Here is a 14,555-nt window from a genome sequence, read left to right on the forward strand (position 1 = left end):
CTGGGCTTGGCTCTTCCGTGACTGGGCCTATGCCCTCCCAGGCCCACCCATGGCTGTGCCCCTGCCGTCATGTGAAATCCATAGATTAGAGCCTCATGAATTTATTTACATTGACTGATGTCCTTTTATGAACTGTAACTCTGTAAAATTGTTGCATGCTGCATTTATGTTAGCCCTTGGCAGCATTATCAGAAAGCACAGAATTGATTTTCACTGCTACGCAGACGATACATTACTTTATGTTGCCGTGTCACCAGAGGATTTTAGCTCCACGGATAAATTATTAGACTGTATTAGTGATTTAAATACTTGGCTGGCTCACAACTTCCTCCAGCTAAATCAAGACAAGACCGAGGTACTTATTGTTGGAGTCAAAGCATACAGAGAGAATCTAGCCACACAATAGAATTCACGGGCAATAAAGATAAAATCAGGTTTTTAAAAAACTAGGTGTTATTTTAGATTTTGAACTAAATTTCAAATCACACATTAGGAATGTGACCAAAATGGCTTTTTACCACCTGAGTCATTTCGTCAAGGTGCTGCCTTTTCTCTCTTATGCATGGATGAGTCTCTCTGTATCAGCCTAGTGGTTAGAGCGTTGGGCCGTCATTGAAAATAAGAATTTGTTCTTAACTGACTTGCCTAGTTTAATATATGTTAAATCATTAAAAAATACAAGCAGGCTTGACTACTGTAATGCTCTGTCTGGTCTACCCAAGAAAGCCATTGGTCAACTTAAAACCCTACAGAATGCTGCAGCATGGGTACTGTCCAAGACCAGATGGAGAGGACACATTACATCGGTTTTGAGGTCACTCTGCCTGTGAGTTTTAGAATTCATTTTAAGATTATTCTATTGGTTTTTAAATCAATAAATGAATATGCATCCCAATACATGCCCAGACAGACATGCTTTTAAGTTATGTACACACTAGGCCCCTCGGGTATTCTGGCCTTAAGTATCCCAAAGCCTAGGACCAAGACTCATGGAGGCAGCCTTTAGTTATTACGCCCCCAGCCTCTGGAAGAGCAGCACTGCTGCTTGTAAGTAAGTATTTCACGGTAAGGTCTACACTTGTTGTATTCGGCGAATGTGACAAATAAAGTTTGATTTGATCTGTGGACAAATTGAAAAGAGAGCTTAAAACATATTTTTAGCTTTGCTTTTCCTTAGGGTGCTTTTTTAATTGTTCCGTTTGTGTCATTTCGTTTTTTTATATATTTATTTTTGTTGTGAAGAAATATTTCAGCTTTATTTTTCATAGTTTTTATTTGCGACCTTGTGGGCCGACACAGTGGGAAATTACGAACTCTTCAAATAAACAAACTGATGTAGTGGCACCATCTAGTGGAGAAAAAGAAACGTCAGTCGTGCCATTTGCAAAGTTGTGAACATTTGCATTCTTCGAACGTTCCAACTACAACCAAGCTCCTGATTGGTCGTTTTTGTTGTCTTTAACTATGTGGTCGTCCATGATTGGCTATAGTAATTTTTTACCAACAATGAAAACATTATTTACAACTACAAGTTCAAAGCGATAATCAAACAAAACGCTGTTTGAACTTTGAAAGGTAACAATGAAAATATTACTTTCATATAGACGGTTATTTCAACAACAACAAAAATAGGACACGGTTAAAGTTCCTGAACTGAAAAGTAACATAGGAACTATTTTAGTGGGAGTTGCTGTGTCCTACCCGGATCAGGAAGATGGTTATCCAGGATCCATGGTGTCTTTCCGAGGCAGCAAAATGAGAGGTGTTGGTACATTTATCAGCAGACCACTGCCTTTCCTATTACTTCACTTTACTCTATTGAAATGCGATATAACAGACGGCAATGTAGAGCACTTAAAGCGGGAGCATTCGCTCATGAAACCGTACCAGGGTAAGTACGCTAACGGCATGTGATAATGATAGCTAACTTTTATATTGTCAATAACGTTAGCTGCAAGGAGCCAGTTATACTAATTAACTAGATAGTTTGCTAACTAGCCAAATAGTGTGCAACTGCAGCCCGCAATTCGGGGCGTTCCTGCATCCCATTGGTTCCGTCATAACATGCTGACCAGACCGCTCGCGCAAGTTGATTTTGACGCGATCAGGACACGCAGGTTGAAATATCAAAACGAACTTTGAATCAAACTAAATTAATTTAGGGACAGGTCGAAAAGCATTAAACATATTTCAATTTAGCTAACTAGCTTGCTGTAGCTAACTAGTTTTCACCACCCTAACCCCACTCTATTCAGGGGAAACTCACCACTCTAACCCCACTCTATACAGGGGAAACTCACCACCCTAACACCACTCTATTCATGGGAAACTCACCACCCTAACACCACTCTATTCAGGGGAAACTCACTACTCTAACCCCACTCTATACAGGGGAAACTCACCACCCTAACACCACTCTATTCAGGGGAAACTCACCACTCTATACAGGGAAAACTCACCACCCTAACACCACTCTATACAGGGGAAACTCACCACTCTATACAGGGGAAACTCACCACCCTAACACCACTCTATACAGGGGAATCTCACCACTCTATACAGGGGAATCTCACCACTCTATACAGGGGAAACTCGCCACTCTATACAGGGGAAACTCACCACTCTATACAGGGGAAACTCACCACCCTAACACCACTCTATACAGGGGAAACTCACCAACCTGACTCCACTTAAATACTCTTTATTTGTATGTATTTTATTGGCCTATACACCCCTCTATTCGGAGGACGAAAATAATTTTGTTTTACATTTTTGTTTTTACAGATATTTTGGTACATATATATTATTTCCTAATGGGATCTTTACTGACCAAAGAGTTGGAACACCCGTTTTAAAGTCCCTCTTTCAATTTGATTGATAAACATTCCATTGTTAATTAGTACTTCAACATTATTCAAATTAAATGAATGCTATAAAAGTGTATAGTATAAATGACAGTGATTTGTCTTTGAACTTACTGCCTTCTTATCCCTTTCAGCAGCATATTTGGCTTTGGCTTTGTTTGCCTGTGCCCTGGTGGCATTCATACCACGTTGTGCCCACGTCTTGAAACGGTTACTCTCCCTACTGAGTTTTTTCCCCCCTGCCAAAGCCTTTGCATCTATTGCAGGTCAAAAATATGATATTTTACTATTAGGCTGGGATAGAATATATTACTTTTAGGATGGGATAGCATATATTACTTTTAGGACGGGATAGCATATATTACTTTTAGGACGGGATAGCATATATTACTTTTAGGACGGGATAGCATATATTACTTTTAGGACGGGATAGCATATATTACTTTTAGGACGGGATAGCATATATTACTTTTAGGACGGGATAGCATATATTACTTTTAGGACGGGATAGCATATATTACCTTTAGGATGGGATAGCATATATTACTTTTAGGACGGGATAGAATATATTACTTTTAGGATGGGATAGAATATATTACTTTTAGGACGGGATAGCATATATTACTTTTAGGACGGGATAGAATATATTACTTTTAGGACGGGATAGAATGTATTACCTTTAGGATGGGATAGCATATATTACTTTTAGGACGGGATAGCATATTACTTTTAGGACGGGATAGAATATATTACTTTTAGGACGGGATAGAATATATTACCTTTAGGACGGGATAGCATATATTACTTTTAGGACGGGATAGAATATATTACTTTTAGGATGGGATAGCATATATTACTTTTAGGACGGGATAGAATATATTACTTTTAGGACGGGATAGAATATATTACTTTTAGGACGGGATAGAATATATTACCTTTAGGACGGGATAGAATATATTACCTTTAGGATGTCATTATTAGGATGAGATATCATATATCACTATTAGGATATTATATATTACTATTAGGATGAGATATCATATCACTATTAGGATATTATATATTACTATTAGGATGAGATATCATATATTACTATTAGGATGAGATATCATATATTACTATTAGGATATTATATATTACTATTAGGATGAGATATCATATATTACTATTAGGATATCATATATTACTATTAGGATATTATATATTACTATTAGGATATTATATATTGCTATTAGGATATCATATAGGCAGGTAGCCTAGTGGTTCGAGCGTTGGTCTAGTAACCGGAAGGTTGCAAGATGGAATCCCCGAGCTGACAAGGTAAAAATCTGTTGTTCTGCCCCTGAACAAGGCAGTTAACCCACCGTTCCTAGTCCGTCATTGAAAATAAGAATTTGTTCTTAACCGACTTGCCTAGTTTAATAAAGATAAAATAAAATAAATGATAAGGTCCTTGGACCTTGAGGAGTAACGGTAGGCTCCTCCTTAACAGTACATCTTGGGCCAGGCTTGGGGTAGCCAACTCCACTCAACTCTGTTTAGTCCGCTTGGCTAATTCATAACTCTTAATTCCATTGAGCCATTGACCATTACATTGAGCCATTGACCATTACATTGAGCCAAATGACCATTCCACTTGTGAGGGGAATGGTCTTTTGCTAAACTGCGCACAGTAATTTTGTATTTGAAAGATTCTTTCTTGTTTATATGAAAGTTAAGTTTCAAAGGTTTCCAAAACTATATTGCTAGTGAGGATTAATAATGTTTCTAAATGTTAAAACAGAGCGCCGGGGTTGTAGTTCACATGGAGCCAGCTGTCCTCCATACCATCAACTGAGAACCCAAGAATGGCTTCTCGAGAGCTGGGCTAGGGGTGGCAATGAGTAGTTGATGAACAACGGAATTCTTCACATTCTTCTCCCATGTGTCCCTAAAATCCTGCTTGACTCTTCACCAAAATGTTGTACAGGTGTTGGAAGCAGCCCATCCAGTCAGTGGGACTTCTGGGGGAGCACGCTAGTCACCAGCTCGTATGTGCGCCTGACACCTGATGAGAGAAGTAAACAGGGATCCATATGGAACACAGTGGTGAGTAAGGAACTAGCTTCTATGAAATGTATTCTGTTAGGCATTACAAACCAAAAATACAGTCCACTCTCAAATCCATTATAGCTTGATTGCAGAATATCTTAAACTAAATAGATAGGTCCAATTCCTGGTTGAATTGATGATCCAATGTCATTGTGTTTTCTCTGTGCAGCCTGTTCATCTGAAAGACTGGGAGATGCACGTGCAGTACAAGATCCACGGGTCGGGGAAGAAAAATCTCCATGGAGACGGCATCGCCATCTGGTACACGAAGGAGAGACTTCATCCAGGTAATACATCATCTTGCCAAAATAGAATCTTTGTCATCCATCACTTCCTCATTCCAGTACAAAGCTTTGGCAATCAAATCAGTAGACTAGTCTATGTGATGTGGTAGCACTGGGTTGCATTTGCCGTAATCACTTTAAGTCTCAGTCATGTGATCATCATATCTCAAACTCTTTGCCTTCCATTCAGGCCCAGTCTTTGGAAACCAAGATCATTTTGTTGGCCTGGCTTTATTTGTGGATACCTTCCGCAATGATCTCCATGGGATGGATGTAAGTGCAGCGATCTGGCTGGTTGACTTGACGTGATTCTTCCCTTTACAGGGTCTGTGTTTGGCAGCAATGCCAAGTTCCACGGCCTCGCCCTTTTTATAGACACGTACCATAACGATGAGGCGGCTGACGTGAGTTGACGCAGCTACATTTATCATTATTCTCCTGCGTTTCATGTCAAAGTGATGGAAGGATTTTAATGTTATTTATTTTCATATGAAGCTTTTTAGTTTCTTTGTTATTTATTTTCATATGAAGCTTTTTAGTTTCTTTCCGAGAAGGACCTTTTTTGTAGCATCATCAACATCTCCTTTAATATGTTGCATTCGGCTTATTCAACATTTTGAAATGCATGTACAAATAATTTTGTGTCCGCCCGCGACCGGGAGGTCCGTGGGGCGACGCACAATTGGCCTAGCGTCGTCCGGGTTAGGGAGGGCTTGGTCGGTAGGGATGTCCTTGTCTCATCGCGCACCAGCGACTCCTGTGGCGGGCCGGGCGCAGTGCACGCTAACCAAGGTTGCCAGGTGCACGGTGTTTCCTCCGACACATTGGTGCGGCTGGCTTCCGGGTTGGATGCGCGCTGTGTTAAGAAGCAGTGCGGCTTGGTTGGGTTGTGTATCGGAGGACGCATGACTTTCAACCTTCGTCTCTCCCGAGCCTGTATGGGAGTTGTAGCGATTAGACAAGATAGTAGCTACTAAAAACAATTGGATACCATGAAATTGGAGAGAAAAAGGGGTAAAAAAAAAATTTAAATAAAAAAAATTGCATTACAGCGTAAGATGGATTGATTGGTAACTGAGTCAGGACTAGGATCAAATCATTGATTCACAATGTCTTATCTTTATTGAATATTTTTTGTTGTTGTTTTCTGTTGTTACGTCCCTTGTGCTTTACACTAGCGTTCCTTTCCCTACATCTCTGCCATGGTGAATAATGGTTCTCTGCCCTATGACCATGGGAATGATGGACGTACCTCTGAACTGGGAGGCTGCTCTTCTGAGATCAGGAACAAAGACCATGACACCTACCTCGCCATTCGCTACTCCAAGGGCAGACTCACGGTTGGAATCCCTTTTTAAGTGATATAAATTACTATAGTCTAGACATCTTGGACTGGTATCTTAAACACAGATGAGGCTTAACCCAGTCCTGTATTAAATGGCATGCTTAATAGAGATGCTCCTTGGAGCATGCTTTTTGGTCCAGGACTACGCTTGATCTTTGTCTGGGAACCTGGCCTCTTGTGTTTTATATATACGTTTCATTGTTTCTTTTCTTCTTCTCTTGTGTTTATAGAGTATAAGTTATGTAATTGACATGATACATTTCTATTTAAATAATGGCAATTGCTGAATTGCGCCATTCTGATCTCTACAGGTGATGATTGACATTGATGATAAGAATGAATGGAAAGGGTGCATTGACATCGGGGGTGTCCGCCTCCCCACGGGGTACTACTTTGGGGCTTCTGCTGCTACAGGAGATCTCTCTGGTAGGTTGGATCAGGTTGTGGAGACTGATTATTGCTACAGTGGATCTCTGGTAGGTTGGATCAGGTTGTGGAGACTGATTATTGCTACAGTGGATCTCTGGTAGGTTGGGTCAGGTTGTGGAGACTGATTATTGCTACAGTGGATCTCTGGTAGGTTGGATCAGGTTGTGGAGACAGATTATTGCTACAGTGGATCTCTGGTAGGTTGGGTCAGGTTGTGGACACTGATTATTGCTACAGTGGATCTCTGGTAGGTTGGGTCAGGGTGGATTAAATAGAGACTGATTCTTTCAAGATGTAGATCACATTTCTTTTTAGGTCTCGAACACAAATTTAAAAACTGCACGCTGTGAAAGATAATGCCTGACCTTGATTTAAATTCTTATTTAAAAAAAACCTTGCTGTGCAAAAGAGTACACACAGATTGAACCAATTATTTGTTTGTCATTTCACAGTCTGGCGTTGTACATTTGAAGTCTATGGTGATTCATGCTAACACAACTCTCATGTTGCAGATAACCATGACATCATCTCTATGAAGATGTATCAACTGATGGTGGAACACGCACCTGATGAGGACAGTCTGGACTGGACCAAGATTGAGCCAAGCGTCAGCCTGCTGAAGTCCCCCAAAGGTAGGTAGATTTTATTTGATAAAGAAAACTCATTTCTGTTCTAACCAAATAGACAAAGATGGTATTCCATTTGACAACCGTTAAGTATTTGTCATCTTACTATAAATCATCTACGGTAGGTGAGTAGACTTGTTAGATTAATAGTTAACCATGATCATTCTTCTTTAATTTTTCTCTTTCAAAGACAACATTGATGATCCTACTGGTAACTTCCGAAGCACACCTCTTACTGGCTGGAAGGTCTTCCTGCTTCTGCTATGTGCTCTACTGGGAATTGTAGTTTGTGGTGTTGTAGGGGCTGTAGTCTTTCAGAAGCGCCAGGAAAGAAACAGGAGGTTTTACTGAGAGGAAAAACATATTTCTGTATGTGAGAGGTATTTGTAAAATGAACTGTTGTGAAAAATACAGATTCAGAAACGCATCCAAAGTGAATTTTCTAAAGATTGTACAAATGTTTATATCTGCTGAAGCACCGCGATGATTACAGTCACTTATGGTATCGTCCAATGTTTGTGAAATAACCATGACTAATGGTTACTACCACGTATATGAGTGACCTTTTGATGGAGGCAGTTTGTTTTAGTTTTTATTCACACCCTTTCCCCTGTTATTTTTGTTTTCACAGTACAGGGGATACTTGTCAATTTGGATCAACCTGTAAAAACACTGATTTGTTAAATAACTTTCAAATGAGATTTACTTTCACAACATTTTCTGTATAAGTTGATTTATTTTCACCTCATCTTTTTATACCATTGGATTCTGAGTGATTGGACTGATTTTTAAATATGTTTAGGATTTCATTTCGTTTTTTTACATTGATCTCTAACTGCTCTTGACTTTGAATTCAATATGGGTGTTGGTAAGGATTTCGGGCACATTTACATTCGGTAAGGCCTACCTTGGGGGCTTTACAAATCTCATGTGAGATTGCATCACATTTTACATTAGATCCATGGGAATTGTGTTTTTAACGATTCTGCATAAAGTGTTTCTTTCCTTTTGAGGTGGCTGCTTAAACACGGATTATTTGAGTAGAAATGTCCCTTTACTGTGATTAACTGATTCAAACTGACCAAGGCCGTGTTGCGTTATCCTGTAAGACTCAATAAAACTGGTCTCCCCAAATGATTAAACTCAGTGTCTTCTAATGTGTAGTCCTAAAGCTTTCATATCATTTTGTGTGACAGACAGTACACGTTATCCCTGCACTTTTTCTAGTGAAGCTCTACTACTGATTAAACTAATTGATGTCTAAATTGAAGACCATAGTCAGTTAATTATTTTCATTCGCATTGTTAGTGTCGGATTTAAAAAATAAAAAATAAAATATATGTATATATATATATAAATTTTTTATTTTTTTATTTATATATATATATATATATATATATATATGCATGCATAATCATGAAACCGGAAGAACATTACTTAGAACTACCATAACCACAAGTCTAACTCGAGTGTTGATTGGACGATGATAAGCGATAGGTTACGTGGCATTGGTGTCCGCGCAGACTCAGATCACAACATCCTTCGTCTATCATCGCCTGGAAGATGGTGGCAGTCAAAATGCAGTCTTGTGTGTTGTTAGTTTTGCTTTTGAACGTTTATTACACCTTTGTCTCCTCGCTGTACTTTCACATCGGGGAGACTGAGAAGAAATGCTTCATAGAGGAAATTCCGGATGAAACCATGATCATCGGTCAGTAACGTTATCTTGGGATTGCTATGCTATTTAGCCTCGGGAAGTCAGCTAACGTTAACCAGCAATCTAGTTAGTTAGCTAGAAATCTAGCCAGCCAACATTACATGTGTCTGTAAACTTACTTTTCAGTTGACTTGTTGACATACTTGGCTAGCTAGCTTCTCAAATTCATGAGCAGGTTAGCTAACTAAGTTCACCAGCTAGCTAACGTTAGCTATACAAATCAAATACAATTTTATTAGTGGCGTACACATTTGCAGATGTTATCGCAGGTGCGAAATGCTCATGTTTCTAGCTCCAACAGTGCAGTTATATCTAACAATAAAAACCTGACACTTGTTATATTGATGTCCTCAACTAGCTACAACTATCATGATGTGGATACTTTTAATAAATATAAACCATATCTAGTGTAACTACATTTTACTGTCGTACCATCCATATTGTAGGTCCTGAAACGACCCCTGACCCTATCAGTTTACCCTCTAGCTAGGCACTTGTAAGGATAAGACCGGTAGAAGCAGTCATTGGCTGGCATGTGTAAACAAATACATTTTTGTCTCTTTTTTTAAGGAAACTATCGTACACAATTGTACGACAAACAGAAAGAAGAGTACCTTCCTGCCACACAGGGTCTGGGGATGTTTGTTGAGGTGAAAGACCCTGATGAGAAGGTAGGATGTTACACTCTGCAACCAGTATCATTCACATCATATGGTATTCTTTGAGAGAAGCCTGTGAGAATAATTAAAAACCAAGCTACATTGAATTGAATAGTAATTATACTGAAAAAGTGTTGCTTCCTGTGTGTTTTCTTATCTGGACTCTAGGTGATCCTGTCTCGTCAATACGGCTCGGAGGGAAGATTCACCTTCACCTCTCACACCCCAGGAGAACATCAGATCTGCCTTCACTCCAACTCCTCCAAGTTTGCCCTCTTCGCTGGAGGAATGCTTGTAAGTACATTAGTGTGACAAATGTGGGGGAAAGGGTATTGCACACACAATGTGGGTCAATAAGAAAAGCTGATGGCAGGATACAATATGGGATGGGGGGGGTGTAAGTGTTTTGAAAATACCCATGTTTATGCTCCTCTGAATTGCTGTGAACCACCCTCAGAGAGTTCACCTGGACATCCAAGTGGGAGAGCACACCAATAACTATGCAGAGATTGCAGCCAAAGACAAGCTGACAGAGCTGCAGCTGAGAGTGAGACAGCTGGTGGAGCAAGTGGACCAGATCCAGAAGGAGCAGAACTATCAGAGGGTGAGTACATTTTTAAATGTATTTTTTTTTTAACCTTTATTTAACTAGGCAAGTCAGTTAAGAACAAATTCTTCTTTACCATGGCGGCCTACTCCGGCCTAACCCAAATCAAATTTGATTTGTCACATACACATGATTAGCAGATATTAATGCGAGTGTAGCGAAATGCTTGTGCTTCTAGTTCCGACAATGCAGTAATAACCAACGAGTTATCTAACCTAACAATTCCACAACTACTACCTTATACACACAAGTGTAAAGGGATAAAGAATATATACATAAAGATATATGAATGAGTGATGGTACAGAACGGCATAGGCAAGATGCAGTAGAGGGTATGGAGTACAGTATATACATATGAGATGAGTAATGTAGGGTATGTAAACATTATATTAAGTGGCATTGTTTAAAGTGGCTAGTGATACATTTTTTTACATCAATTTCCATTATTAAAGTGGCTGGAGTTGAGTCATTATGTTGGCAGCAGCCACTCAATGTTAGTGGTGGCTGTTTAACAGTCTGATGGCCTAGAGATAGAAGCTGTTTTTCAGTCTCTCGGTCCCTGCTTTGATGCACCTGTACTGATCTCGCCGTCTGGATGATAGCGGGGTGAACAGGCAGTGGCTCGGGTGGTTGTTGTCCTTGATGATCTTTATGGCCTTCCTGTGACATCGGGTGGTGTAGGTGTCCTGGAGGGCAGGTAGTTTGCCCCCGGTGATGCGTTGTGCAGACCTCACTACCCTCTGAAAAGCCTTACGGTTGTGGATGGAGCAATTGCCATACCAGGCGGTGATACAGCCCGACAGGATGCTCTCGATTGTGCATCTGTAGAAATTTGTGAGTGCTTTTGGTGACAAGCTGAATTTCTTCAGCCTCCTGAGGTTGAAGAGGCGCTGCTGCGCCTTCTTCACGACGCTGTCTGTGTGGGTGGACCAATTCAGTTTGTCCGTGATGTGTACGCCGAGGAACATAAAACGTACTACCCTCTCCACTACTGTCCCGTCGATGTGGATAGGGGGGGGGGGGGTTCCCTCTGCTGTTTCCAGAAGTCCACAATCATCTCCTTTGTTTTGTTGACGTTGAGTGTGAGGTTATTTTCCTGACACCACACTCCGAGGGCCCTCACCTCCTCCCTGTAGGCCGTCTCGTTGTTGTTGGTAATAAAGATTACCACTATAGTGTCGTCCGCAAACTTGATGATTGAGTTGGAGGCGTGCATGGCCACGCAGTCGTGGGTGAACAGGGAGTACAGGAGAGGGCTCAGAACGCACCCTTGTGTGGCCCCAGTGTTGAGGATCAGCGGGGTGGAGATGTTGTTACCTACCCTCAACACCTGGGGGCAGCCCGTCAGGAAGTCCAGTACCCAGTTGCACAGGGCGGGGTCGAGACCCAGGGTCTCGAGCTTGATGACGAGTTTGGAGGGTGCTATGGTATTAAATGCTGAGCTGTAGTCGATGAACAGCATTCTCACATAGGTATTCCTCTTGTCCAGATGGGTTAGGGCAGTGTGCAGTGTGGTTGCGATTGCGTCGTCTGTGGACCTATTGGGGCGGTAAGCAAATTGGAGTGGGTCTAGAGTGTCAGGTAGGGTGGAGGTGATATGGTCCTTGACTAGTCTCTCAAAGCACTTCATGATGACAGAAGTGAGTGCTACGGGGCGGTAGTCGTTTAGCTCAGTTACCTTAGCTTTCTTGGGAACAGGAACAATGGTGGCCCTCATGAAGCATGTGGGAACAGCAGATATAAGGTTATAAGGTTAAGGTTTGATAAGGTTTGATTGAATATGTCCGTAATATGACGCTGGGCCAATTGTGCCCCGCTCTATGGGACTTCCGATGACGGCTGGTTGTGATACAGCCCGGGATCTAACCAGGGTCTGTAGTGAAGCCTCTAGCACTTAGACTGCTGTGTCACTTGGGAGCCCAAGTCTACATCAGCTGTCCTCTTGAGTAAAGCCCTGGACACACTGGTAGTGTTTGCTTGCCATGAGTCCTTGGCACCTCTGAAAAGAGAGCTGGCTGTAATTTACAAACCGATTCTACATGTAGAAAAATACTAAAATAATGTCAGTCAGACATCTACCGGCAGGTGGTCCGTAAAACACAATCAGGGAAACGAACCATTTGGTGCAATGTTTTCTCCTCAAAATACCAGTCTTTTCAAGGCAGTTTGATTTAAGACATTTGCTGAATTCCATATTTACCTCCATATTTACCTCTAGTTCAGATATTGATTCCCTTGGCTTGTGTGCTACTATTTGTATTTATGATTGCTCTGTCTTTTCCAGTACCGTGAGGAGCGCTTCAGGCAGACCAGTGAGAGCACCAACCAGAGGGTTCTGTGGTGGTCCATCGTTCAGACATTGATCCTGGTGGCCATTGGCTTCTGGCAGATGAGACATCTCAAGAGTTTCTTCGAAGCCAAGAAATTAGTGTAGACCTGCACTCTCATTTTGTTGTTTACCTGAGTCCGGGTTGGGGATCAAATCAGTAAATTCAGGACGTGAACTTTAACTCTATTCAATTGAAAATTCTCCCATTGTTTTCTATGAGGCATTTTTCATTCATCAATTCAGGTTTTAAATTCACTTCCTGAATTGATAAGTGAAATGAACCCAACCCTGGTCTGAATGCAGTACTCAAAACATCAGTCAGAATGTGTGTTTGCTCCCAGAAGTACATGTGCAGACTGGTGAAGTTACCATCCTATCAGTGAAAACCACCCAATTACTTTGTATTTTGATAGGGCTCTGCTTTTGGATTTTTAAGACCCTTTTATGACCTTGATATTCCCCATCCCTGTTTCTATAAGGTATCAGTCTGCAATTCGTTTTATTTATGATCCTCTACATAATGTTTTACTTTAGGCTGGGAAAAAAAGTTTTTTTACTATTGATGATATCAAACATTGTTCTTCAGAAAGTTAAAACCACTTGTATTTGTTTTCCCACACATGCTGCCCCCTCCCCTCCCCTTCCGTAATATATTTCTGTTTGTGACTGTCAGTCATATTATAGGCTGCATCTTCTCTCTCAAAATAACAGGTGTGTTTTCAAACTAATTAGACAATGTTCTCACTCTTACATGCATTGTAATGGGGTTTTTGTTACTAGCTGAGAGAGAGCACCTATTTTAGTTTAGAGCTGTACAACAGAAATGGTGACTTGATTTATGGAATGTATTTTTGGTCATGTGTGCATACTGGTCTTTGTATCTGGATGTTTTTTATTTAGATTCAAATGAATTTACGTTTCAACCCCTGATGTATTTAGTGTCAGTCATGGTCTGTGTGTTTAGAAACAGAAAGACATCCAGCATTTTTTTTTTTATGGAGATCTTGAAAATGTGGAACCTTCTCCTGTCTTGTTAGCCAGTATCTGTATTCACAAAGCACCTTGGAGTAGGCTTGCTGATCTAGTATCTGTTACCCCTTGCTATTCATTTGGATTTAAAAGTCAAAGCTGATCCTAGCTCAGCACTTCTATTCTGAGACGCTTACTGAATACGGGCTCGGTCTGTGTTTTATTTAATGGTCCATTTATAAAGCTGGAAAGTAAGACAAGAAACATGACATTTTAGTTAAAGGGTGGTGATAGTGTCTGTTAATATGGTAGTTCTATGGAAGAAAAAAAAGTAATGTGAAATACTAGCTATGCATTTGCTTAAGTAAGTGAGCAGTTCACACAGTTTCTCCCTAACTTGCTGAATACACTGCCAAAGATGTTCACTTATCACAATCCATTGACTTGATGAACCTCAAGTAAATGTTGATTTAAAGAGATTTCCTTGTTCTTTTCCCCATCTATACTGCATATCTAAGTGAACCAGGAGAGATGGTGTTTTTGGCTTCTGTTTTGTCCATTTCCTTTCTCCAAATTCTCAAGTAGAGTTTTGAAGACACTGATTTAATTCAATAAAGAACTGCTGTCCAGTTAAA

General features: G+C 40.6%; 2 protein-coding genes across 2 annotated transcripts; both read left to right on the forward strand.

The window, feature by feature from the left end:
* The first annotated feature begins 1,527 nt into the window (after window positions 1–1,527).
* Window positions 1,528–8,781, forward strand: LOC139366547 (vesicular integral-membrane protein VIP36-like). The gene is made up of 8 exons (XM_071104165.1): window positions 1,528–1,891; window positions 4,834–4,952; window positions 5,125–5,242; window positions 5,430–5,512; window positions 6,418–6,579; window positions 6,896–7,010; window positions 7,526–7,645; window positions 7,830–8,781. Exons 1-8 carry the CDS (start codon window positions 1,732–1,734, stop codon window positions 7,988–7,990), a joined length of 1,038 nt encoding a protein of 345 aa, XP_070960266.1. The 5' UTR covers window positions 1,528–1,731; the 3' UTR covers window positions 7,991–8,781.
* A 383-nt stretch (window positions 8,782–9,164) lies between these two features.
* On the forward strand, window positions 9,165–14,555 carry LOC139366548 (transmembrane p24 trafficking protein 9). The gene is made up of 5 exons (XM_071104166.1): window positions 9,165–9,350; window positions 9,927–10,027; window positions 10,184–10,309; window positions 10,473–10,619; window positions 12,907–14,555. Exons 1-5 carry the CDS (start codon window positions 9,203–9,205, stop codon window positions 13,054–13,056), a joined length of 672 nt encoding a protein of 223 aa, XP_070960267.1. The 5' UTR covers window positions 9,165–9,202; the 3' UTR covers window positions 13,057–14,555.

The sequence above is a fragment of the Oncorhynchus clarkii genome, chromosome 14 (assembly GCF_045791955.1).
Source record: "Oncorhynchus clarkii lewisi isolate Uvic-CL-2024 chromosome 14, UVic_Ocla_1.0, whole genome shotgun sequence".
In the NCBI taxonomy this organism is placed as follows: Eukaryota; Metazoa; Chordata; class Actinopteri; order Salmoniformes; family Salmonidae; genus Oncorhynchus; species Oncorhynchus clarkii.

What these genes read in the sequence shown, in the direction of transcription:
- LOC139366547 (XM_071104165.1), top strand. Translation starts at nt 1,732, where the DNA reads ATGGTGTCTTTCCGAGGCAGCAAAATGAGAGGTGTTGGTACATTTATC. An exon ending in GCTCATGAAACCGTACCAGG is followed by an intron (nt 1,892 to 4,833) that starts GTAAGTACGCTA and finishes AATGTTGTACAG; the next exon opens with GTGTTGGAAGCAGCCCATCC. An exon ending in GAAGGAGAGACTTCATCCAG is followed by an intron (nt 5,243 to 5,429) that starts GTAATACATCAT and finishes CCTTCCATTCAG; the next exon opens with GCCCAGTCTTTGGAAACCAA.
- LOC139366548 (XM_071104166.1), top strand. Translation starts at nt 9,203, where the DNA reads ATGGTGGCAGTCAAAATGCAGTCTTGTGTGTTGTTAGTTTTGCTTTTG. An exon ending in TGAAAGACCCTGATGAGAAG is followed by an intron (nt 10,028 to 10,183) that starts GTAGGATGTTAC and finishes TCTGGACTCTAG; the next exon opens with GTGATCCTGTCTCGTCAATA. An exon ending in AGGAGCAGAACTATCAGAGG is followed by an intron (nt 10,620 to 12,906) that starts GTGAGTACATTT and finishes TGTCTTTTCCAG; the next exon opens with TACCGTGAGGAGCGCTTCAG.